This window comes from Aquarana catesbeiana, linkage group LG01 (genome assembly GCF_042186555.1).
Source record: "Aquarana catesbeiana isolate 2022-GZ linkage group LG01, ASM4218655v1, whole genome shotgun sequence".
NCBI classification, from domain to species: domain Eukaryota; kingdom Metazoa; phylum Chordata; class Amphibia; order Anura; family Ranidae; genus Aquarana; species Aquarana catesbeiana.
The window spans coordinates 191,495,405-191,522,522 of record NC_133324.1 but is presented as its reverse complement, the minus strand read 5'-3'; the positions used below and the strand labels follow the sequence as shown (position 1 = coordinate 191,522,522).

Below are 27,118 nucleotides of genomic sequence, written 5' to 3'. Positions count from 1 at the left end.
CGTCATATGACGTCCAGCAGGATAAGCCAGGGGCACGCAGCAAGGCGGTCGATGTTGTGGTGTGTCAGTCTGACACACTCCAACACCGATCTCGGTAAAGAGCCTCTGACAGAGGCTCTTTACCACGTGATCAGCCATGTCCAATCACGGTTGATCACAGTGTAAACAGGAACAGCTGTTTATCGGCTTTTCCTCACTCGTGTCTGACAGACGCGAGTAGAGGAGTGCCGGTCTGCTGCTCTCCTGACAGGGGGGTGTGTGCTGATTGTTTATCAGTGCAGCCCCCCCCTCGGATGCCCGCCCAGGACCACCAGGGATATCCACAAAAGAAGCATACCAGGTATGCCACCCTGGACCACCAGGGATATGCCAATCAGTGCCCATCAGCAATGCCTGCCAGTGCCATTAGTGATGCCTATCAGTGCCATCTATCAGTGCCACCCATCAGTGCAGCCTTTCAGTGCCCATTAGTGCTGCATATCAGTGCCCATCAGTGCCACCTTATCAGTGCCCATCAGTGAAGGAAAAAACGTACTTATTTACAAAATTTTATAACAGAAACAAAGAAAAACTTTTTTCCTCCAAATTTTTGGACTTTTTTTATTTGTTTAGCAAAAAATAAAAAACTGCAGAAATTATCAAATACCACCAAAAGAAAGCTCTATTTGTGGGAACAAAAGGATAACAATTCTGTTTGGGTACAGTGTAGCATGACCGCGCAATTGTCATTTAAAAAGTGACAGCGCTGAAAGCTGAAAATTGGCCTGAGCAGAAAGGGGGAAGTGCCTGGTATTGAAGTGGTTAAAGAGGGCACACATTCAAGAGATAAATAAATAATTCTACCCCCTTACAAAATACATTAGTTTGGCTTCATCTTGAATATGCGACTCTGTTTAGGTCACCATTTCCCAGGAAAGAGTTTGACAAAGGAAAAACAATTAATAAGGGGGTGGAGGACCTCAGCTATGAGGATCGATTATAAAATTACAATTATTAACTCTAGAGAAAACCTGTTTAAGAGGGGTATGGCTGCGATGTGAAAATATAGTATAAGTGCCATCAGTTACTGTAATCAACTGTTTACTCTAAGGTCCCTGAAAAGGAAACGCAGCTACTTATAAACTAGGTAACCAGGTTTGGAAAACCCAGTCCAGGAGTAGCTAAAAAAAAAAAAAAAAAAAAAGCGAAGGCGACCTTTCCCTAGATTTCTTGTGCTGAGGCAGGTATGCTTTGGTCTCCAGTAATATCCCTGATGAAAATGTCAAGGGTAGGTCCGAAAAGATGTCCCTCAAAGACTAAGCTGGTCAGGCGCTTCTTGGATGCAGTGTCCGCATTCCAGCACTGTAACAACGGGGCTCTACGCATTTGTGTGAACAAAAAACTTTTAGCGGAGACAAGCTGAGATGCTACCTGCAGGCCATCACAGCTGAAGCATAAAGCCTCTGTGATCTGTTCCACACATTCAAACAGGAAGGGGTCCACTGTCGCAGGGGATGGATTAGGTCCATTCTGCCTCAGTTTGGCAGTTTAAATCCACAGTCAGAATAGGAAAAAAGGGTAGGGACCTGCCAGTGAGAGTTTTAAAGAAGGAATTTAACTGTTGGGTCTGTAGAATCCTTGAATGTGAGGACATCATCTACTGACCAAGCAGTTTCCATGTTAAGGTGGGTAAATGGCAGATTACCAGTGTGTATAGATCACTGCTTAGGAAAATGCGTTCCAAACTAGAACAAATCCAGTAGACACTCAGGAGTTCCACATGGCTATTTGCAAAGTAGGGGCAGCAATGGGTAGATGGTTCCCCAATCCTGAACGGCAGGAGGGAGCGTTACACGGCACATCACTTAGCAGATGATGGCAGTATCCAGCACGCAGTATCCAGTTCCTCAGCATTAACCCTTTCTGTGGTAGAAACCAGTTTAAAGTGGTATTTTTACGGGCGCCCAACAAGCCAAACAGTGAAGTGGTTCCCAGTGCTCAGCACAAATCGACCTACTCAAAAAGTGAGTCCTCAGACAAGTTAAGCCCTGAAATGCCAATGGTTCTGAACTTAGAAGGTGCTCCACGGCCAACTTGTTGCCAAAATGGGTCTGGAGAGTGCCTTTTGCAGAACCCAATACCTGAAGGTCACTTCCAGGCTAGCTTTGCAATGTCTAGTCCATTGGAGTAGGGTCATAGCCCTCCAAAGTCAAGCTGAGGATAGGATGCTTTTGAAGGGACCGGCTTTAGCAGTGTGATGGAGAGAACAATCTTGGCTATAGAACAAAAAAAATGAGGGAAAAAATGCCAGCAACAAAATGCTTACACTCTTCCCAGCAGAGCTAAAGAAAAGACATTTATCCTCTTAGGACAATAGCAAAAGGATGAGGCATGTTGGTTGTGGGAGGGGTTTTCCTGAGCTGGCTTACATGTTTTTGTTTGCCCGTGTTCAATCTTCCTTTAGGCCACAGCATAACCAGACAGCTAATTTACTTCCCGTGTCCCTCAATGGGCAAGAAAGAAAAGCAATTATTTAACCACTTCAGCCCCGGAAGATTTGGCTGCTCAATGACCAGGCCATTTTTTGCGATACGGCACTGCGTCGCTTTAACTGACAATTGCGCAGTCATCCGACGCTGTACCCAAACAAAACTAATGTCTTTTTTTCCTCCCACAAATAGAGCTTTCTTTTGGTGGTATTTTATCACCTCTGCGGTTTTAAGAGAAGAGCAACAATTTTGAAAAAAAAAAAACACAATATCTTTTACTTTTTGCTATAATAAATATCCCACATTCTTAGTTAAAAAAAAAAAACAAACAAACAAAAAAAAAAAACACACATTTTTCCTCAGTTTAGGCCGATAAGTATTCTACATATTTTTGGTAAAAAAAAAAAAAAAAATCGCAATAAGCGTATATTGATTGGTTTGCGCAAAAGTTATAGCGTGTACAAAATAGGTGATAGATTTATGGCATTTTTAGTTATTATTTACTAGTAATGGCGGTGATCTGCGATTTTTATCGAGACTGCGATATTGCGGCAGACAAATTGGACACGTTTGACACATTTTTGGGACCACTGACAATTATAGAAAAAAAAGATTCCAAGTTCTGCAGAGTCGAATGTTTGAGGTCACCACATCCCAAAAGTATAGAGAAAACAACAAAACCCTCCTTGGGTGAGTGGGACTTTTGAAGTGACCAAAAACAATACTTATATAACAAAAGTTTATTACAAAATAGTATACTCAATAAAGTACATAGACATTATTGTAGGTAACGATACATATACAGACACATGTAGGCTTAATGGATGAACCCGATGTTTCCGGCTTGATGCCCTTCTTCAGGGTTTTTTTTAACATACAGAGCAAGTGTCTAGTAGAAAAACATATATATCATTAAGTGTGCATTAGTATACACAATGTATATATCTCAAACATAGAGTGGAGTAAAATTACATAAAAGCACAAAAATTAAAAACATAGATCACATACCAAAGAATATCAGTTACCCATATATCAAGGGAACTGAGAAGGTCCCATGAATCAAGGAGAAATAAATGAAAATAAAGAAGCCGCTCCCATATGGCCCCGATCAGTGACCAGGGGATCTTTCAGCGAAGGTCCTGAAGCCCCCAGCAAAAAAATCAGATCAAATGATCTGAAATAAAAACCAAAAAACAAATATATATATAGGGTATGATAATATGTTCCCAGCAGAGTTGTATTAGAATTTAGGAGTGTATAAACCAGGGACACATTAGGCGTACATACCTAAGGGAAAAGCCAAGCCAAAGATATCACCCAGCAAAGAAGAAGAAACATCCACGGTTTGCAGAAACCCAGGCTGGCTGAAAAGTTTCAATAAGTATCCAGCCAAAATGGACAGCTGGATACTTATTGAAAACTTTCTAGCCAGTCTGGGTTTCTGCAAACCGTGGATGTTTCTTCTTTTTTGCTGGGTGATATCCTTGCCTTTTCCCTTAGGTATGTACGCTTAATGTGTCCTGGTTTTATATACTCCTAAATTCTTATACAACTCTGCTGGAAACATATCATACCCTATATTTGTTTTTTGGTTTTTATATCAGATCATTTGATCTGATTTTTTTGCTGGGGGCTTCTGGACCTTTGCTGAGAGATCTCCTTGTGACTGATCGGGGCCATATGGGAGCGGCTTCTTTATTTTGATTCTTTTGATTTTGATTTCTCCTCGATTCATGGGACCTTCTCAGTTCCGTTGATATATGGGTAACTGATATTCTTTGGTATGTGACCTGTGTTTTTCATTTATGTGCTTTTATGTAATTTTACTCTATTTTTGAGATATATACATTGTGTATACTAATGCACACTTCATGCTATATATGTTTTTCTACTAGACACTTGGCTCTGTATGTTAAAAAAAAACCCTGAAGAAGGGCATCAAGCTGGAAACGTCAGGTTCATCCATTAGGCCTACATGTGTCTGTATATGTATCGTTACCTACAATAATGTCTATGTACTTTATTTATTGAATATACTATTTTGTAATAAACTTTTGTTTTATATGATATAAGTATGGTTTTTGGTGACTTCAAAAGTCCCACTCACCCAAGGGGGGTTTTGTTGTTTTCTCATTGACAATTATACAGCAATCAGTGCTATAAAAATGCACTGATTACTGTGTAAATGTCACTGGCAGGAAAGGGATTAACACTAGGGGGCGATCAAGGGATTAACTGTGTTCCATAGGTGTGTTCTAATTGTAGGGGGGATGGGAATGTCTAGGAGGAGAGAGAGATTTCGGTGTTCATGCTTAGTATGAACACACGATCTGTCTCTACTCCCCTGAAAGAACTGGGATTTGTGTGTTTATACACACACACACATACAGATCCCGGTTCTCACTCTGTCACGAGTAATTGCGGTTGCCCGGCAGTCATCGAGCCTGCCGGGCACTTGCATCTGTTCCGGGCACACGCTGTGGGCGATCGCGCCCCTTGTGGCCAAAAGGAAAAGCGTCGTAAGGTAGCGTTGATTTGCCCAGCCGAGCCAACCTGCCACAGTAAAACTGCGGCGGCTGGTCCGGAAGTGGTTAAGATATCATACAAAAAATATAAAGTAGGCGCTAATTAAACTACATGCATCCTAAAATTGACATGTGAATAAATGTAAAGGGTATATCCACGCTAGGAACTAAAGTTAATAAGCAGCTGTGCACTATAACCGAGACACAGATTATTATATATATATATATATATATATATATATATAAATAAATAAATAAATAAATATATCTAAACAAAGTGCATTCGTGCGAATACAGACAAATACTAAAACATACGAATGTGCAGATAATCAACAGTATATAAACAATAACTGTGAATAAAGTTTGAAGATACATATGCCAAATTACATCACATGTGAATAAAGTGCAATTGTGCATGTACGTACCCCTGATGATGTAATTTATGATGAAACGATTGTCGGGATAGCTACGTACACATACTGCTGCACTTGCACGATCGCTGCTTGACACTTACAAGGATTTTATCTGTTTGATCTGTCAATTGTGACATGATCATAGCTTGGACTTTTATGTAAGTGTACTGCTTAATAAACTGGATATTGAGACAGTATCACACTATGTGGAGTCCCTTTGTTTCCAAAACATTCTGAAATCGAGGCTTCCTACACTCCATCTTGCATCCGGAGTTGCTGTGAACCTCCCGGTGTATACCATCCACGGCCATAGATGAGGAACGTCCCGAATTCTTTCTCAGTGGATCAGAGATCCAACCAAGCGATGTGTGACCTCTCTGAGTAAGAGGGGGCGCTGCCTTTCCGGTAAGCCTCCATTTTTGTTATGGTGATGGGTGTCACGCCTTCAGGTGTATGATCGTCATTTCCAAACGCTCTTCTTCCATGAGGCTTTCTTTGATGGAATCCAGCTTTATATGAACTTTTTGTTTGCACAATTGCACTTTATTCACGTGATGTAATTTAGCATATGTGTCTTCAAACTTTATTCACAGTTATTATTGTTTATATTCTGTGGATTATCTACACATTCGTATAATTTGATATTTGTCTGTAATCACACGAATGCATTTTATTGTTTAGCGCTGCACTCTTTTTACATATAAAATTGACATGTGCTAATAAAGATTACACCCACTGTAATAATCACTATTGTGCAATATCAAAAAAATAAATAAATAAAAATGCACAAAAAATTCCACAAAGATGCTGTGAAAAAAATAACCCCGTTAGACTTACCGGTAACAGTATTTACAGGAACCTTCCAGGACAGCTACTTGAGAGATTATTGGCTCCGCCCTCTACAGGACACACAAATCAGATACAATTTAAAAGGCCCCTTCCTTTCCTCTGACCCTCAGTTGTTTAGAAGATCAAGTAACCTGCACCAAAGGTGCACTCGGCAGAGGAAAAAAACAGAAACCATAAAACACACCACCACCACCACCAGGTAAACATGGTCGACCAGTGAAAAAAATAGAATAGGGTGGGAATATAGACGCTGTCCTGGAAGGTTCCTGGAAATACCGTTACCGGTAAGTCTAACGGGGGTTTTCCCCCTTCACCTTCCAGGACAGCTACTTGAGAGGATAAGCAAGATTTTATACCTTACAGAGGGACAACAGCCTGAAGCACTTTCCTACCAAAGGAAAGGTCCTGGCTGGAAAGCATCTGAACTCTATAATGCTTGACAAATGCATGAGAGCAGGACCAGACGGCAGCTTTAGAGATTTCTTCCCATGAAGCCCCCGCTCTTTCTGCCCATGATGTGGCCATGGATCTCGTTGAATGGGCCCTAATTCTAGAAGGAGGGGTGCGACCTGACACTTTATATGCCTCACAGATAGCTCCCCTAATCCACCTAGCAATAGAACCTTTAGATGCTTTGGACTCTTTCTTGGGGCCACTGAACAAAATCAACAGTTGGGAGGAACTCCTAAACCCACTGGTCTTTTCTAGCCACTTGACGACCGCCTCACGCCGATGTACGTCGGCAAAGTGGCACGGACAGGCAAAATCACGTACAGGGTACGTGATTTGCCTTCCGCGGGTGGGGGGTCCGATCGGACCCCCCCCCGGTGCCCGAGGCGGTCGTCTTTTGTCCAGCGGCGATCCGTGATGAGGGGGAGACCATCCGTTCGTGGCCCCCCCCTCGCGATCGCCGCCGGCCAATGAAAACACTCCTTTGCTGCTGTATGCTAAACAGCAGCAAAGGAAGTGATGTCATCTCCCCTCGGGTCGGTATTTTCCGTTCCGGCCCGAGGAGAGAAGACATCTATGTGAGTGCACAACACACACACACACAGTAGAACATGCCAGGCACACAAAACACTCCGATCCCCCCCCCCGATCGCCCCCCGATCCCCCCCCAATCACCCCCCCCCCCCCTGTCACAAACTGACACCAGCAGTTTTTTTTTTTTTTTTTCTGATTACTGCATAGTGTCAGTTTGTGACAGTTACAGTGTTGGGACAGTTAGTATTACCCCCCTTTAGGTCTAGGGTACCCCCCTAACCCCCCCTAATAAAGTTTTAACCCCTTGATCACCCCCTGTCACCAGTGTTGCTAAGCGATCATTTTTCTGATCGCTGTATTAGTGTCGCTGGTGACGCTAGTTAGTGAGGTAAATATTTAGGTTCGCCGTCAGCGTTTTATAGAGACAGGGACCCCCATATACTACCGAATAAATGTTTTAACCCCTTGATTGCCCCCTAGTTAACCCTTTCACCACTGATCACCGTATAACCGTTACGGATGACGCTGGTTATTTCGTTTATTTTTTATAGTGTCAGGGCACCCGCCGTTTATTACCAAATAAAGGTTTAGCCCCCTGATCGCCCGGCGGTGATATGCGTCGCCCCAGGCAGCGTCAGATTAGCGCCAGTACCGCTAACACCCACGCATGCAGCATACGCCTCCCTTAGTGGTATAGTATCTGTACGGATCAATATCTGATCCGATCAGATCTATACTAGCGTCCCCAGCAGTTTAGGGTTCCCAAAAACGCAGTGTTAGCGGGATCAGCCCAGATACCTGCTAGCACCTGCGTTTTGTGCCTCCGCCCAGCCCACCTAAGTGCAGTATCGATCGATCACTGTCACTTACAAAACACTAAACGCATAACTGCAGCGTTCAGAGTCAGGCCTGATCCCTGCGATCGCTAACAGTTTTTTTGGTAGCATTTTGGTGAACTGGCAAGCACCAGCCCCAGGCGTCAGGTTAGCGCCAGTACCGCTAACACCCACGCACGCAGCATACGCCTCCCTTAGTGGTATAGTATCTGAACGGATCAATATCTGATCCGATCAGATCTATACTAGCGTCCCCAGCAGTTTAGGGTTCCCAAAAACGCAGTGTTAGCGGAATCAGCCCAGATACCTGCTAGCACCTGCGTTTTGCCCCTCCGCCCGGCCCAGCCCAGCCCACCCAAGTGCAGTATCGATCGATCACTGACACTTACAAAACACTAAACGCATAACTGCAGCGTTCGCAGAGTCAGGCCTGATCCCTGCGATCGCTAACAGTTTTTTTTGTAGCGTTTTGGTGAACTGGCAAGCACCAGCCCCAGGCAGCGTCAGATTAGCGCCAGTACCGCTAACACCCACGCACGCACCGTACACCTCCCTTAGTGGTATAGTATCTGATCGCATCAATATCTGATCCGATCAGATCTATACTAGCGTCACCAGCAGTTTAGGGTTCCCAAAAACGCAGTGTTAGCGGGATCAGCCCAGATACCTGCTAGCACCTGCGTTTTGCCCCTCCGCCCGGCCCGGCCCAGCCCACCCAAGTGCAGTATCGATCGATCACTGACACTTACAAAACACTAAACGCATAACTGCAGCGTTCGCAGAGTCAGGCCTGATCCCTGCGATCGCTAACGTTTTTTGGTAGCGTTTTGGTGAACTGGCAAGCGCCAGCGGCCTAGTACACCCCGGTCGTAGTCAAACCAGCACTGCAGTAACACTTGGTGACGTGGCGAGTCCCATAAGTGCAGTTCAAGCTGGTGAGGTGGCAAGCACAAGTAGTGTCCCACTGCCACCAAGAAGACAAACACAGGCCCGTCGTGCCCATAGTGCCCTTCCTGCTGCATTCGCCAATCCTAATTGGGAACCCACCGCTTCTGCAGCGCCCGTACTTCCCCCATTCACATCCCCAACCAAATGCAGTCGGCTGCATGAGAGGCATTTTTATGTCCTCCCGAGTACCCCTACCCAACGAACCCCCCCAAAAAAGATGTCGTGTCTGCAGCAAGCGCGGATATAGGCGTGACACCCGCTATTATTGTCCCTCCTGTCCTGACAATCCTGGTCTTTGCATTGGTGAATGTTTTGAACGCTACCATACACTAGTTGAGTATTAGCGTAGGGTACAGCATTGCACAGACTAGGCACACTTTCACAGGGTCTCCCAAGATGCCATCGCATTTTGAGAGACCCGAACCTGGAACCGGTTACCGTTATAAAAGTTAGTTACAAAAAAAGTGTAAAAAAAAAAAAAAATATGAAATAAAAAAAAATAGTTGTTGTTTTATTGTTCTCTCTCTCTCTATTCTCTCTCTCTATTCTGCTCTTTTTTACTGTATTCTATTCTGCAATGTTTTATTGTTATTGTTATTATGTTTTATCATGTTTGTTTTTCAGGTGTGTAATTATTTACACTTTACTGTGCTTTATTGTTAACCATTGTTAACCATTTTTTTGTCTTCAGGTACGCCATTCACGACTTTGAGTGGTTATACCAGAATGATGCCTGCAGGTTTAGGTATCATCTTGGTATCATTCTTTTCAGCCAGCGGTCGGCTTTCATGTAAAAGCAATCCTAGCGGCTAATTAGCCTCTAGACTGCTTTTACAAGCCGTGGGAGGGAATGCCCCCCCCCCCCCACCGTCTTCCGTGTTTTTCTCTGGCTCTCCTGTCTCAACAGGGAACCTGAGAATGCAGCCGGTGATTCAGCCAGCTGACCATAGAGCTGATCAGAGACCAGAGTGGCTCCAAACATCTCTATGGCCTAAGAAACCGGAAGCTACGAGTATTTCATGACTTAGATTTCGCCGGATGTAAATAGCGCCATTGGGAAATTGGGGAAGCATTTTATCACACCGATCTTGGTGTGGTCAGATGCTTTGAGGGCAGAGGAGAGATCTAGGGTCTAATAGACCACAATTTTTTCAAAAAAGAGTACCTGTCACTACCTATTGCTATCATAGGGGATATTTACATTCCCCGAGATAACAATAAAAATGATTAAAAAAAAAAATATGAAAGGAACAGTTTAAAAGTAAGATTAAAAAAGCAAAAAAATAATAAAGAAAAAAAAAAAAAAAAAAAAAAACACCCCTGTCGCCCCCTGCTCTCGCGCTAAGGCGAACGCAAGCGGCGGTCTGTCGTCAAACATAAACAGCAATTGCACCATGCATGTGAGGTATCACCGCGAAGGCCAGATCGAGTGCAGTAATTTTTCCAGTAGACCTCCTCTGTAAATCTAAAGTGGTAACCTGTAAAGGCTTTTGAAGGCTTTTAAACATGTATTTATTTTGTTGCCACTGCACGTTTGTGCGCAATTTTAAAGCATGTCATGTTTGGTATCCATGTACTCGGCCTAAGATCATCTTTTTTATTTCATCAAACATTTGGGCAATATAGCGTGTTTTAGTGCATTAAAATTTAAAAAAGTGTGTTTTTTCCCCAAAAAATGCGTTTGAAAAATCGCTGCGCAATTACTGTGTGAAAAAAAAAAATGAAACACCCACCATTTTAATCTGTAGGGCATTTGCTTTAAAAAAATATATAATGTTTGGGGGTTCAAAGTAATTTTTTTGCAAAAAAAAAAAACTTTTTCATGTAAACAATAAGTGTCAGAAAGGGCTTTGTCTTCAAGTGGTTAGAAGAGTGGGTGATGTGTGACATAAGCTTCTAAATGTTGTGCATAAAATGCCAGGACAGTTCAAAACCCCCCAAAATGACCCCATTTTGGAAAGTAGACACCCCAAGCTATTTGCTGAGAGGCATGTCGAGTCCATGGAATATTTTATATTGCGACACAAGTTGCGGGAAAGAGACAAATTTTTTTTTTTTTTTTTTGCACAAAGTTGTCACTAAATGATATATTGCTCACACAGGCCATGGGCATATGTGGAATTGCACCCCAAAATACATTTAGCTGCTTCTCCTGAGTATGGGGATACCACATGTGTGGGACTTTTTGGGAGCCTAGCCGCGTACGGGACCCCGAAAACCAACCACCGCCTTCAGGCTTTCTAAGGGCGTGAATTTTTGATTTCACTCTTTACTGCCTATCACAGTTTCGGAGGCCATGGAATGCCCAGGTGGCACAAAACCCCCCCAAATGACCCCATTTTGGAAAGTAGACACCCCAAGCTATTTGCTGAGAGGTATAGTGAGTATTTTGCAGACCTCACTTTTTGTCACAAAGTTTTGAAAATTGAAAAAAGAAAAAAAAAAAATGTTTTTTCTTGTCTTTCTTCATTTTCAAAAACAAATGAGAGCTGCAAAATACTCACCATGCCTTTCAGCAAATAGCTTGGGGTGTCTACTTTCCAAAATGGGGTCATTTGGGGGGGTTTTGTGCCACCTGGGCATTCCATGGCCTCCGAAACTGTGATAGGCAGTAAAGAGTGAAATCAAAAATTTTCACCCTTAGAAATCCTGAAGGCAGTGATTGGTTTTCGGGGTCCAGTACGCGGCTAGGCTCCCAAAAAGTCCCACACATGTGGTATCCCCATACTCAGGAGAAGCAGCTAAATGTATTTTGGGGTGCAATTCCACATATGCCCATGGCCTGTGTGAGCAATATATCATTTAGTGACAACTTTATGAAAAAAAAAAAAAAAAAAGTGTCACTTTCCCGCAACTTGTGTCAAAATATAAAATATTCCATGGACTCAATATGCCTCTCAGCAAATAGCTTGGGGTGTCTACTTTCCAAAATGGGGTCATTTTGGGGGGTTTTGTGCCACCTGGGCATTCCATGGCCTCCGAAACTGTGATAGGCAGTGAAGAGTGAAAGCAAAAATTTACACCCTTAGAAATCCTGAAGGCGGTGATTGGTTTTCGGGGCCCCGTACGCGGCTAGGCTCCCAAAAAGTCCCACACATGTGGTATCCCCATACTCAGGAGAAGCAGCTAAATGTATTTTGGGGTGCAATTCCACATAGGCCCATGGCCTGTGTGAGCAATATATCATTTAGTGACGACTTTTTGTAAATATTTTTTTTTTTTTTTTTTTTTGTCATTTTTCAATCACTTGGGACAAAAAAAATAAATATTCAATGGGTTCAACATGCCTCTCAGCAATTTCCTTGGGGTGTCTACTTTCCAAAATGGGGTCATTTGGGGGGGTTTTGTACTGCCCTGCCATTTTAGCACCTCAAGAAATGACATAGGCAGTCATAAACTAAAAGCTGTGTAAATTCCAGAAAATGTACCCTAGTTTGTAGACGCTATAACTTTTGCGCAAACCAATAAATATACGCTTATTGACATTTTTTTTACCAAAGACATGTGGCCGAATACATTTTGGCCTAAATGTATGACTAAAATTTAGTTTATTGGATTTTTTTTATAACAAAAAGTAGAAAATATCATTTTTTTTCAAAATTTTCGGTCTTTTTCCGTTTATAGCGCAAAAAATAAAAACCGCAGAGGTGATCAAATACCATCAAAAGAAAGCTCTATTTGTGGGAAGAAAAGGACGCAAATTTCGTTTGGGTACAGCATTGCATGACCGCGCAATTAGCAGTTAAAGCGACGCAGTGCCAAATTGGAAAAAGACCTCTGGTCCTTAGGCAGCATAATGGTCCGGGGCTCAAGTGGCTAGATAAAGCAGAAAACACCTCTTTACGTCTAAAAGACCAAACCTTTCTTCTTCCGTAATTTTGGGAGAGGTGCAGAAACTAGGAAGGACTATCTCCTGGGACCTATGAAAGTTGGAAGAAACTTTGGGTAAATAGAGAGGATCAGGTCTAATCACTACCCTGTCCTCAAGAATCCTCAGGAAGGGGTCTTTACAGGAAAGAGACTAGATCAGAAATCCTTCGCCCCGACGTAATAGCCAAAAGGAAGGACAACTTCAAAGAAATCATTTTCAGGGAAGCCTCATGCAAAGGCTCGAAAGGAGCCCTTGTTAGTGCATTTAATACCGACACATCCCAGGGAGGAACATGTTTGATGACCCTGGGAGTATGTCTAGATCTGGCTAAAAGGACTCCTGACTAAGGGATCTTCCGCTAGTCTTCTCTCTGTAAATAAAGATAGGGCAGCAATCTGAACCCTAAGGGTGATGACAGAGAGCCCCTTTTCCACCCCCCTTGCAAAAAATCCAATATACAGGGAGTGGAAAAAGAATCTAAACCAGTTTTCCTTTGCCAGGAAATAAAAGTTTTCCAAACTTTCCCATAGATTTTCTTGTGACCAACTTATGGCTGTCCAGGATAGATGAAACAACCCTTTCTGAACACCCCTTTAACTGTAGGATGCGCCTCTCAGCCTCCAGGCCGTCAAATGGAAGGTGTGAGGGTTTGGATGTAACACCGGTCCCTGATGGAGCAGATCCTTCCGAACTGGTAGGGACCAGGGAGGATACACAAATAGGGCCTTCAGAGAGGAGAACCAACTCCTCCTGGGCCACCAGGGGGCAATCAGAACAACTTCTGTCCTGTCCTGAATAATTTTCCGAACCACTAGGGCAAGAGGGGAAAAGGAGGGAAGGCAAGGCCAGTATGAAGTCCCACGGGAAGGACAGAGCATCCGTCCCCAAGGACTCCGGCAGTTTCTTGTTGAGACTGGAGGCAAAAAGATCCACTGTGGGGAGACCCCATCTTAGCCCCACCTCCTGGAACGTGCCTTGATGTAGTTCCCAACCCCTGGAACTGATGCTCACCCTGCTCAAATAGTCCGCCAGAACATTTTCTGACCCCTTGATGTGGACTGCCCTTACTGAAGTGACATAGATCTCCGCCCAGGACCAAATCTGCTGTGTTAACGACAGAAGCAATTCTGAGCGAGTGCCCCCTTGCTTGTTCAGGTACGCCACTGTTGTGGCATTGTCTGAAAATATCAATAGGTCTTTTGAATAGACCCTCTCTTCCAGAGATATAAGTGCTTTCCTCACAGCCAGAAGTTCTCTGACATTTGAGGAGCGACCTGCTTCCTCTGGCAACCAGGCTCCCTGTGCTTGCCAGTCCTGTGAGTGAGCACCCCAACCCCACAGATTGGCGTCTGTGGTAATTTTGACCGGGGAATGTTGTGTCCAATCCTTCCCTCTCTGCAGATGTTCTCGCTGCTCCCACCAGACGAGATCAAGAAAATTCCCTTCTAGTAGTTTTACCAGCTGATCCAGAGAATCCTTCCTGCGATCCCAATGGGAGTAAAAGAAAAGCCTAAAGGGGTCTGGAGTGCAATTGGGCCCAAGGCACCCCTGGAATGGCCGCAGTCATCAGACCCAGCAACTGCATTATCCGCCGAAGGGAGGTCTGAGGGAGCAGCTTGAAGGCCTGCACAGAGAGAAGAATTTTCAAAATCTTCTCTTCGGGAAGAAAAATCTTTAGGGCAACAGAGTCTATTAGATAACCCAGGAAAAGTATGCTCTGTGAGGGTACCAGGCAAGATTTCTGCTGGTTGACCTTCCACCCTAATTTTTGAAAAGTCCGCGAAACCAACTGTAGATCTTGAATAAGAGACTCCTTGTTTCGAGCAAAAATTAAAAAATCATCTAGATATGGGACAATCGATACACTTTGAATCCAAAAAAAGGCCATGACTTCAGCCATGATTTTTGTAAAAATCCTCGGTGCTGCCGAGAGACCAAAAGGAAGTGCGTTGAACTGCCAGTGAGATGGCTCGTTTCCCACGAGAACTGCAAACGTGAGGAACCTTCGGTGACTCTGGCAGATTGGTACATGAAGATAAGCGTCCTGAAGGTCCAGGGTCACCATGAAGACCTTTGGCAACAACAGATTCCTTACCGAATAAATGTTCTCCATTCGGAAACATCTGTAAACCATGTATTTGTTCAGGACGCTTAAAATTATGACCATACGAAAGCCGCCGGAAGCTTTCTTGACCAGAAAGACGTGAGAATAAAATCCCCGTAACTTCTGAATTTCTGGAACAGGAGAAATAACTCCCTCTGTTTCCCACACAGAAATCAAATTTAACATGGCTTGCCATCTCTCGGCAGGTGGGTAAGAAAAAACTTCTGGGGAGGAAGACTTTTGAATTCCAGCCTGTAACCCTTTTCCAAAGTTTGAAGGATAAAGGAATTGGTGGAAATTTCTGCCCATTCCTTGATGAAATGGCACAATCTTCCCCCTACCCCAAACCTGGCGTCACTGGATATTTTTGGAAGGGGCTGAAGGAGCAAAGGGAGCCCCCCCTTTTTGCTTGTCTTTGTTAAAGGACCATTTCTTTTTAGTCTGTTGCCTTTAAAATTAGCCTTGTTTTGTAAGCCACGAAAAGGCCTCTTATTCTGGGGCTTATTCCTTTGGGAAAATCGTTTACTTTTCTCAGAGGAACGAGCTAAGACCTCTTCTAAGGAAGAACCGAACAAGAGTTTGCCTTCGAAGGGAATGCCACAGAGCTTATTCTTGGAAGTAAAGTCACCTTCCCAAGATTTAGGCCAGATAGCTCGCATAACTGAATTAATGAGAGCAGTAGCTCTGGCTGCGGATTTCACTGAATCTGCTGCTGCATTAGCTAAGAAGGCAACTGACTTGGCAATGAGTGGGAGGGATTCCCTAATCTCTTCTTTGGGGGTGTCAGATGCAAGATGATCATACAGACACTGAACCCATACGTCTACATTTCTAGCCACACAGGTGGATGCTACCGCCGGACCTAAAGAAAAAGCTGAAGCATCCCAGGCCTTATGTAGCAATGAGTGAGCCTTTCTATCCATTTGATCTTTAAGGACCCCAGAATCTTCAAAAGAAAGATCTGATCTTTTCGACACCTGTGACATAGGGGCATCTAATCTAGGACACTTAAAGAAAACCCCCTCAAATTCAGACTGAAAAGGAAATCTTCTTTTGTGTCCCCTGGATTGGAACAACCTTTTTTCAGGTTCTTTCCATTCAGACAGAATCATGTCCCTAAGAGACTGGCGTACCGGAAAAGTTTTTGAATACCGTCCCTGTAGGCCCCTATACATTTTATCCTGTACAGATTTGGCTTGTTGTGGCATCTCAATCCACTCTGCAGTATATATTGCTTTTAGTAGTTCATCAATATCCTCAACTGGAAAAAGATACTTAGATGAGCTACCTGTATCCTCCTCTGATGCAGACTTTTCATCAGATGAAGAAACTGGATTCTCACCTTCTTCCAGATCAGAGGTATCACGTGAACTAATAGTCTCAGATACTAACAAGGGAAGGGACCTGGCAGAGTTTGAAGGGTCTTGGGCTATGGGTCTAGATGAGGAAGAGCCTAGACTAGTAACCCTGTCATTAAGTGACCTAAAGGAGTCCACTACCTCCTTCATAGAAGTCATTAACTCCTTAAAAGAGGAAGACTCTGAACTAGCTCTGGGTGGAATACAATCCTCACAAAATAGCTTTCTATAACTATCAGAAAGCCTGGCCCTACAGTTCCCACATTTCTTCTTCACCGGTTTGGCCTAGGAAAAAGCATAAACAAGGACCATAAATAAAAATGTTCCATACAAAAAAGCCCCTTGCTGTAGAGCTATCCACAGACAAGGGCTTACCTTGGGGGCAGTATGGGACCCGGATGCTGCCGCTGGTTCAATATGAGCAGATGCTCCATCCTCAGACCTGTAATCAAGCTCCATGAAGCAAGTGGAGAACGGCCATAGAGAAGACTGCTGCTGTACCGAAAAACTGCACTTAGAATTGAGTTTTTAGCAAACTATTCCCCTGCAGGATGTCCTCAGTGTCTCCACGCCATGCTTCTTTAAAAAACTCGGTGTCCAGAAGTGCGTCATTTGACTTCCGGTTCCGGCGCCATCTTGCCGTGTCACCGGAAGTCTTCCTGACGCCATCTTGGTACATCGAAATGAAGCATTTAGAAGGACACAGTTCCACACAGCAGCGTTGGGGCAAAATGGAAGGGAGTTGCCACCACTCACATAGGCAAGTAACCCTTAGAAACAGGGAACCCTTCTGGTACAGACTATCATCCAGGACTTGGCCACAACTAGTCCTGGATGAAACCAGAGAAGGGGGGTCCACCGACCACAGTTACCAGACCTTAAGAAAACAAAAAACGTGTCAGTGCTATTGGAGGGTCTGGAAACACAAAACAACTGAGGGTCAGACGAAAGGGAGGGGCCTTTTAAATTGTATCTGATTTGTGTTTCCTGTAGAGGGCGGAGCAAATCATCTCTCAAGTAGCTGTCCTGGAAGGTGAGGGGGGAAAAACTCATTAATACCAGTGTTCTATCAGTGATGACTTAGTACATATACATTTAAAAATTAAAATAAAGTGATGATCACTATTGTGCAATGCCAAAAACAAAAACTCACAAAGAAAAGCACAAAAAATTCCACAAAAATGCTGTGGAAAAAAAACACAAATATTAACCACTTGCTGCCCACCATATAGCAATATGACATTGGCAAAGTGGTTTAGTTATCCTGATCAGGACATCATATAACGTGATCAGGAAAACAAGCCAGCGTGCAGCGAGGCGATCCGAGGTGCTGTGTGTCAGTCTGACACATTGCAACTCCGATCGTTGTATGGAGCCTCTGACAGAGGCTTCTTAACACGTAATTTAATGATTCCAATCCACCGTGCATCTTTATATGATTCCAAGAGAAAATGTGCTCCACCACCAATAATGCAAATGCTCACTCACCAGGCCCGCTGAACCACAAAGCATGTGTAATGATATTATTACAATCTCCCAGCATGGGGTTCCAAGTCTTCTCCTTTCCAGCTGACTGACACTCCTTCCCCTCAGCAGGATATACACCAATCACCCAAAAAGAAGATAAACACGGTGATCGTGCAAAACTGTTTTATTAAAAAAGTTCCCTTTTAAAACCAATCCCCAAATATATGCGTTTACATGTCAGGGTGCCCAGAGCGGCACCAGCTCGACCAGCATAAACGTTTTAATTCAAAGGATAATATCCAACACACTGCCGTTACAAGGGTACAGACAAAGGCGCCGTCTGTCTCACCAGATTCGGCCGTGCGTCTCACTGCTCAAACGGACATGACATCACATACGGTCCACGAGAATAGCAATCCGACCTCTATGCATTTCGCTGTAAAGTTTCATCAGGAAGTTCTCTCTTGGAATCATATAAAAATGCACAGTGGATTGGAATCATTCAATTAAAGTGCAAGGATTTGGAAATGGTCACAGTTGAATAAGGACTTCAACCCGCATATTTTTACAGCACTTTTCATTTTTGATAGGTATATGCTAGAGCTGCACGATTCTGGCCAAAATGAGAATCACAATTTTTTTTTGCTTAGAATAAAAAAAGTTTACGATTCTCGCGATGTAAAATCTTTCACATTATACAAAAGAAAAAAAATGGGCTAACTTTACTGGTTAGTTTTTTTTTTTTCAATTCATTAAAGTCATTTTTGCCAAAAAATTGCATTTGAAAGACCGCTCCGCAAATACAGTGTGACATAAAATATTGCAACAACCACCATTTTATTCTCTAGGGTGTCTACTAAAAAAAAAATTATATATATATATATATATATATATATATATATATATATATATATATATATATATATATATATATATATATATATAATGTTTGGGGGTTCCAAGTAATTTTCTAGCAAAAAAAAAAAAAAAAAAATTATTTTAACTTGAAACCAACAAATGTCATGAAAAGGTTTGGTGTTTAAGTGGTTAAAATTTTTTCACTTACACACAAAGTCTATTCCATTACAAATTGTTACAATGTTTATACTTAAGTTCAACTGATAAAGAATGTTATGATTCTTGGCAGACTGCCCAGTTTTTCTCTTCCTTTCTTTTGACAGCTGTGGCTTCAGAAGAGCAGAGAGAATTCTTTGCATAGACAGAATTGTGAAACACTTTAGTGTTCGCAAGGGGGAAAAAAATTGTGATATCGATTCTTGACGATTAATCGTGCAGGTCTAGTATATGCACTAAGTTATCACTGATAGAACACTGGTATTAAATATTTGAGATTTATATCATAGCATTTTTGTGTATTTTTTTTGTGCCTTTTTGTTTTTGGCATAGCGCAATAGTGATAGTTATCACATTATTTTCATTTTTGAATGTATATGCACCAAGTCATCACTGATAGAACACTGGTATTAATGAAAAAGGTTTTTTTCACAGTATCTTTGTGGAATTTTTTGTGCAAATTTTTTGTGTGACTTTTTTGTGGTTTTTGGTATTGCACAATAGTGATTATTACAGTGGGTGGAAACTTTTTTACTTAGCACATGTCAATTTTAGGATGCATGTAGTTTAAAGGGTAAGTTCACCTTTACAGAAAACTCTGTAAGGTGAACTTGCAAATGTCCCCTTCCTCGCTTAGAAATCCACTGAGCTGAATGTCCAAAACGTCCCTCGTCGGGAGGGACATTTTGGAGCATCCTAATTGGTCAGCGCCGCCGACCAGTCAGCTATGGAGAAGACGCGTGGCTGCAGAGAGGATTTCTAAGCCCCGGGCTCCTGGCGCGGATATATCGGGGCTTAGAACCAGAGATTGCTGCGGTCCAGGTCAGTGGGGGGGGGGGGCCAGAAGGGGGACCTGTGTAAGTTCACTTTACAGATTTTTCTGGAAAAGTGAACATACATTTTAATTATGCCTACATTATATTTTTTTGTACGATTAGCATGATTCACACTTAAAGGGGCAGCTGTCACACGCATTTACGTAGGGTTGGCGCCTTTTATATTTTGGAAGAATTATTAAGATACACAGTGCTTTAGCAAGCTAAATGTCAGTTAGGTTTTACATCTACTTTAAAAACTTATAAAGCTCACATTTCTCTAAAACAATTAAAAAACTATCAAAAGAAACGTAAAACATAACTTTAATATGCTTTTCTTCCTTTTGATAGAATTCATGTGCCTTTCACTTTTTTCCGGACGTTTGGTTCTCTCACCCATTCACTCTCACTGCTGCACCACAATCCCTTTTTTCTCTTTTCCAGCCTGTTGCTGGTCTCCTTTCACCTCACACTTTTCTCATACTGGTGTATGGTTTGCATTATAACCTATACCCATACTGTTGCACGGTCTTGCAGGGGCAGCAGGGGACTGCATGTTCTTTCGTCTCACCACGTCACTCCTCACTTAGGCTACACATTTCCACACCCCCAGTCCTTCCCTGTTTTCCTATATGTTTTGTCTTCTCATTTTTCCCCGCTTTCACTGCCCTCACATTTTTTGCAATTTCCTTTCCTTGTTCCCCCCCCTCCTCCTCCCTTCCTTGTTTCCTTCCCTTCACTTTTATTCCTCGTATTTCTCCATTTTCTTCCCTGCATTTTTGCGCCTGCATGCCCCCACACCTACATTCCACCATGCTCTCATTAGGGGAATTTACATTCCCCTACGAGTAATAATCAATGTTTCTCTGCTCTAAATTGATTGTAGTACCATCGTCACTTCACCCCGGGTGCGGTGAGTGCCTGCCGCCCGCCTCTCCCTGCTTCCCTCCCCTTTGTGTGGGAGGTAATAAATGCACGATTCCTCGTAAGGCATGCCTGGCCCACCGCCCGCTCTTTGAGGAGTTGACCCAGCACTGGGGTAGACACTGGCTCAGGAGGGACCATATATATATTTTTTCATCGGGAACATCTAACACTATCGGGAATTCTGTGATTGGTAATTATACAAGACCTGTAGATGTACTGTGAGTTATATATGTAAGTTTGCTACTGTCGAACGTTATATTTTGTCTGATACATGATTATATTTCCACAGTTGACAATTATCCTCTGAAGAAGACCCATTCAGGGTCGAAACGCGTCAGGATTTTAATATTTAATATTTAATATTCTTTTGTTGTCCTATACTTTGTATTGCACATTGTTCCCGATTACGGGCACTGTCCGCTGTATATTTTTTATATTTTTATTGCATACTGTATTCCAGTTCATGCTCTGACTCTATAGGTCAGAATCATTTTGCTACATAACCTTTTTTGTACCAATAAAATTATGTTTTGATTATCCATTTTGTATTCATTGGCTGCTTTAAAGCCCCGCTTGGGGGTTTTCTGTACTTTTTTCATGCATCTTATGGGGTGCGCAGCCTTTTATGTCTGCACTCATATGAGTGTCTTCTGTTGATTATCTTTTGATAGAATTCATATTGCACAACCTCAAAGCTCTCCAGAACATAACCACTGTACACATTGTGCCCTTCCAAAAAAAAAAAAAAAAACTTTAATTAAAAAAATGCTGTAAAACAAACTAATATAAGCTTTCCTTGGGAGCACTACTACCTCAGAGTCCAGCTTAAATTGTAGCCACTCATCCAGCTTAAAAGATGTCAACAAAGCTGTGGCCCGGTCTTCCATCTCACTGTCACTGCTGTCATTGGGGACACCATCTAGGGTTGCTGCAATACAGGTTATTTAAAATCAGAGCTGATTGATTTAAAAAAAGCCACAATAAAAATTCAATTACCTACAGCATCTAACATCAAATAATTGAGGAAACTAGAAGACATGAGATTATAACAACAGAAAAGAACCTGTCAAATTGTTATTGTTATCGTCTGTGCCCCATTACATAGTTACATAGTTAGTAAGGTTGACACCAGACACCAGTCCATCCAGTTCAACCCGAGAGAGTGTGGGTGCATGTCTACAATTGTCCCTATTTTATTTAAGGTACCCATATAGCGCTGTCAATTTACGCAGCGCTCCACATGTACATTGCACACTCACATTGGTCCCTACCCTCAAGGAGCCTACAATCCAAGGTCCCCAACTCACATTCATATACTAGGGCCAATTTTGGACAGAAGCCAATTAACCTACCAGCATGTCTTTGGAGTGTGGGAGGAAACTCAAGCAGGCACAGGGAGAACATGCAAACTCCAGGCAGGTAGTGTCGTGGTTGGGATTCGAACCAGTGACCTTTTTTACTGCTAAGCGAGAGTGCTACCCACTACACCACACCAGAAAGTGGACATGTTTCCAATGTGAGGGAATATTCTATCTTTTCCCTTTGTCACAATGAATAGTGAGGTAGATGACCTCAACAAGGACCCTAACAGAGGATCAATTTCTTGCACACTTTATTTGTGTGCTTTGTTCAAAAACAATATTATATATACAAAATAAAGCATGTAAAAACAAACATAAAAATACTAAAATATTAACTCTAAGCCCTGGTTCACATGTCAAATCGGCGGCAATTGCCATCAATGGCAACGTCCTAATCGGTGCGATGCTGCATCTGCGGCGCTTTCAAAAAGTCGTTTCTGTACTACTTTTTGCGATTTCGGGCTTAGATTTACATTGGCATAAACCTGCACAGATGTCTCTGAAATCGCAGCCAAAATCGGAACTGACATGCGGGAGTGAAATCGTGCAAGTTCAGCTGAATACCAGTAATTGAAACTACATCTTGCTTTCCTTTTTTCCAAATTACATAATGTTCTTTAAATGCATATGGTTTAAAAAAAATGTACAAACAAAGCTATTTTAGGCCAATGTAAACATATACACAGGTGTGCAAAAAACGTTTCCCTCACACTGAATGTCTTACCATGGAATGCAGGCTCTTGCAATGCGTTGCTTGGCAGCCGGGCAGGTCCCGAGAAGATCGCGACTGTGACTGGTGTAACCACTGTGCAACATCTAATGTTGGCAATTCTATGTGCTCGAGTCATTTCATCATATATTAGCCAGTCCGTGGGTAACACTTGTACTGCTGCTGCCTGACCATTTTCAGGGAGAATCTGTTCCAACAGGAAGAAAAATTTATTTGGTTTCATTTATTTTATAATGAGAAAGCAAATGCAGCATTATTTTATATTCAAATCCCCTGCATCACAAAAATTCACCCACTCCACTGTGGTATTAAAAAGAAAAAATACTGTATTTGTGGATTTAGCTATTTAAAAATACCCAATTATCACGCATTTGAACATACGAGGGAGTATAGGTGAGGGCAGCAGAGACAGAGCCAGCAGATAGGACTAAAGAAAGCAAACAGTCTCATCAGGTTTTGGTAGGCTCTAATCCAAGTGTAGATGGCTGATCCTTTGGGTCTAAGAGGCCAGGTACACGGTTTCAAAGCAATGTAGATGGTAAGAGCCAATTGGGAAGGATTAGTTACAAAAAAAAAAAAAAAAAAATTTAAATCTTTCTGCTTGCTTAAAAATGCCTGGAGAAAAACACAAGAGAAAAAAAACAAGCTAAGAGCTAAAATCCAGGATGTCCATTAATATATGCCACCTAAGGGCACATTCATACTATGCATTATTCCTCATGGAAAAACGCAGGTAATTGCAATGACACACAAAAAACAATAGTTTTCTGTGTATCATGTTCAGACCAGAATGCAGTGTTTTACTGTGTTCCAGAGCTGTGCAATATGTATGCATCATGTTTGCATAACCACATGATTCTGCACAGAAGGGCCAGCCTGTAGCAGTATATTTGCTATAGGGCATCCTTAAGTGGATAACATCTCACGGCTCTTGATGGCCCTGCATGTCACCACACAGCAAGTACAAGGAAGCTGTGTGATGTGAAAAAAAATGTATCCCACCACCCTTGCTGCACGGCACTGCAGCACCACCAGACAAACACCACACACCAAGTTCAATAAACAGTCTTTTTCTTTTTCCTTAACCCCTACGATTAAGTTCTTGTTGGATGAAATGTGTCAATGAGCGAGGATTGTAGGTAGAATGATATGTGGTGATCACAGGGATCCTCCACATGGCATGGTTTAAAACGTTTTAAACTGAACCTGGTATGTGACTTTCACTTCATATGGTTTGGTGGACTATGAGGGGAGAGGGGTTTGGCAGCTGTGCCTGCACCAGAGGTGGGAAGGGAATATCCAAGCATAAGCTTTTGAAAAAAAAAAATTTTGGCAGGTGTGCTGTATAGCAGAGCTGTGTGAATGTCAGAAGTGGATGGACAGAAATACAAATCCTTTGGCAAGTAAAACAGCTCTCTTAAATGTATTTAATCATTAATTCAGTTTCAACAGCAAAGGGCCAGTGTACCTAGATGTGTAACATGGTATATTAGTACAGTAAAAGTATAAATGTTTAATAAAACTGCCCATTCCCATGAAAAAGTTTACCTTTTTATACTGTGGCTGACTGAGAACTGAAGTAGGGTGGAGACGTACACGTTTTTCCTTGGGTCCCGCGAGCATCATATTCTCTCTGTCCACGTGTATTAAGTTTGGGTACATCCCAGCCACTAGAGCAGCCTTTACTACTGCCCAGTTCTCCGAGTTTGTATTTACATCTCTGATGTCTCCTCCTCCACGAGCTCTGACAAAACCTGCACAGAAGCACACTCAATAAAATGACAAACAAGGTAAGACTAATCTCCAAATTTGTATGTATTGCCTGACAGAGATTTTGGCTCTGAGGAACAGGGTATTTCCCTTGAAACATCTAAGCCAGTTGGGTCTAGCTGAGAGGGCAGCAAGGTGTGATTCGCTTTTATCTAGAGCCAAAATACTGATGTGTAGGAAGATTTTATTAGACCACCCTACTCATACTCAGGTGGTGTACTGTTTACTTTGCATTGTCTGACACTCACCTGAAGCCCTGAGCTGCCCCAGCAACTGCGTTCTCATTCCAATAATAATCTCCATGGTAGCCTGAGACAGGTAATTCTTCTCGCAGAAGGCTCGTTCCCACCCATCACTACGTGCTTTCTGCCATGCCTGAAAGATATGCATATACAGTAGATATTATTATATACTCTTAGCTTGTAAGCTCTAATGAGCAGGGCCCTCTGATTCATCCTGTATTAAATTGTATTGTAACTGGACTGTCTGCCCTCATGTTGTAAAGCGCTGCGCAAACTGTTGGCGCTATATAAATTCTGTATAATAATATACTCTACGTCTTATCAGACAAGAAGGGATTAATTCTTCGCATGTGTTACGGAATAGAATTAACTGAATTGTCATTAATCTGCATTACCCCTATTATGAACCATATGATCCCTCATCTAATGCCACCTTGACCTCAGGACATACAACAGTGCAAATTCCATTTGTGTGTATAACAAAGTATTAATCAGAAGTGTGAGTGACTGATCAGCCAGAAGACATTAAAACTACTATCCAAGCATTAAAAAGGTTCCCAACACAGCTACATGGAACCCAAAATAAAATTAATGTTACTCAAAGGAACATTTTAATTCATCCTATGTTCTGGAACGTAACCATACCTGAAAAGCCCTGAGTAAAGCCATATGATCACTGAATGTGTCTGCTGTATATCGTTTTCGGCACAACATAGCAGCACGTTTCTGCGCAGCCTGCGCTGGTAAGACAAATGGATCTCGATACGCTAAAGTGCAGGCAATGGTAAGGATGGGGTCTAAGCACTTCAGTACCACAGCACACAGCACCATTTTGCCAAGGTGAGGTTCTACTGGCAAATCAGCCAAGTGATATCCAAGTTCTGTCAAGTCTTCCCATGTGTCCATTGCATCAATTGTCTTAAAAACAAAAGCAACACAATCAGTATATTCAAACAAATCATATAGTTAAATTATGCAGATAAAATACTGAATTCAGAAAATTGATATATATATTTATTCTTAGCCTTTTATCCAACATGTACAAATGTTCTACAATACATTTCAAGGCCATTTTTTGTGTTCCCAAAATACAGCCTTTAAAAAATGAAAAGGTATTTAGGAAGTGCACCCTAACCCAAACCCACCCCTTCAGTATTTGGTCCAATACAGAGTTATAAAAATGTAAAAAGAATGGTACCGCCTCCTCCTATACTAATAAATAGAGACTCTCCAGGTGTTGAGGACAATGGAAAGGAAAGGCTGTGAAAAAGTTTAAGAGCTCATCTACACCAGGATTTACTGCATTGAAGTATGTTGTGGCCCACTGTTAGACAGACCATCCAAAATGAATAGACCGCAGTGCATAAATATGTAATACATACTGCAACTCTTTTGTTGAAGTGCAATGCAGTCTGTTGCAGTACCAATGCATAAGGGTCAAACTTACTGGAGCATTACTGCAACAAACAGGTGTGGATGGGACTTAAATGTTTGTGAATGACTTACAGTACACAACTGCACATAGCATAGCCCAGTGTTTCTCAAATCCAGTCCTCAAGGTGCCCCAATAGGTCTTGTTTTCAGGATTTTCCTCAGATGAAACGGCAGTGAAACTGATCAAATCACCTGTGCAAAATAATGGTAAGCCTGAAAACATGACCTGTTGGAGCACCTTGAGGACTTGAGTTGAGAAACACTGGCATAGCCTTCTTTATTCTCCTGATGTACTACTTTCTCAAGGATCTCCAGGCAGGAAATGAAGTGAAATCTCCACAATAGGACAATGATGACGAAAACAAAATCGGACAGGGGTTATAGCCCTCCCTTGCTCCATCCAAAATGAAAAAAAAAAATATATTTTTTGCCTATAGTTCTACTTTTAAAGAAGCATAGCTAGACAGAGTTTAGTCACTGCTGTAACTTTACTTGCAAGATGATATTTTAGATAAAATGTACCTTTTTTATTTCAAGAAATAAAAGGGCTAATCCACCAAAATGCATATTTCAGTTGTAAGCAGTTGCTGGACAGTAAATTATACATTTCTTACATCCCTTGTATTTTTTAATTTATAATATGAGGACAGCAATAAGAGGAGTGGAAACATCTGTATTTTCAGATACTGCAATATTGATACTGGCACATTTGCAGTAGCTTTCAGCTCTATTAAAACCAGATGCTATGACAGAAGGGTATGCCTCAGCTTTCATTAATGGAGAGGGTCACGAACTGACATAGTAGTGTTTGGAAAAAATAGGTTTTATTAAAGCAGAACTCCGGGCAAAAACTTTTTTCCATGTCCTTGTTGCTGATCTCCTACCTTTACCAACTATGCCAACCATCTTCTTCTGAGCTCTGTAGTTCTTCTGTAAAAGCTT

General features: G+C 42.2%; 1 protein-coding gene across 5 annotated transcripts in view; it reads right to left on the bottom strand.

The window, feature by feature from the left end:
* YTHDC2 (YTH N6-methyladenosine RNA binding protein C2) overlaps window positions 1-27,118 on the bottom strand; it is a 291,475-nt gene that overhangs the window by 84,734 nt on the left and 179,623 nt on the right. For all 5 annotated transcript variants that reach the window (XM_073624629.1, XM_073624630.1, XM_073624631.1 and 2 more), the window contains 5 exons: window positions 25,388-25,660; window positions 24,749-24,875; window positions 24,279-24,484; window positions 22,725-22,917; window positions 21,452-21,567 (listed from right to left, as the gene is read on the bottom strand). In XM_073624629.1, coding sequence (XP_073480730.1) covers window positions 21,452-21,567; window positions 22,725-22,917; window positions 24,279-24,484; window positions 24,749-24,875; window positions 25,388-25,660 — 915 coding nt within the window. The remainder of the gene's footprint in view (window positions 1-21,451; window positions 21,568-22,724; window positions 22,918-24,278; window positions 24,485-24,748; window positions 24,876-25,387; window positions 25,661-27,118) is intronic.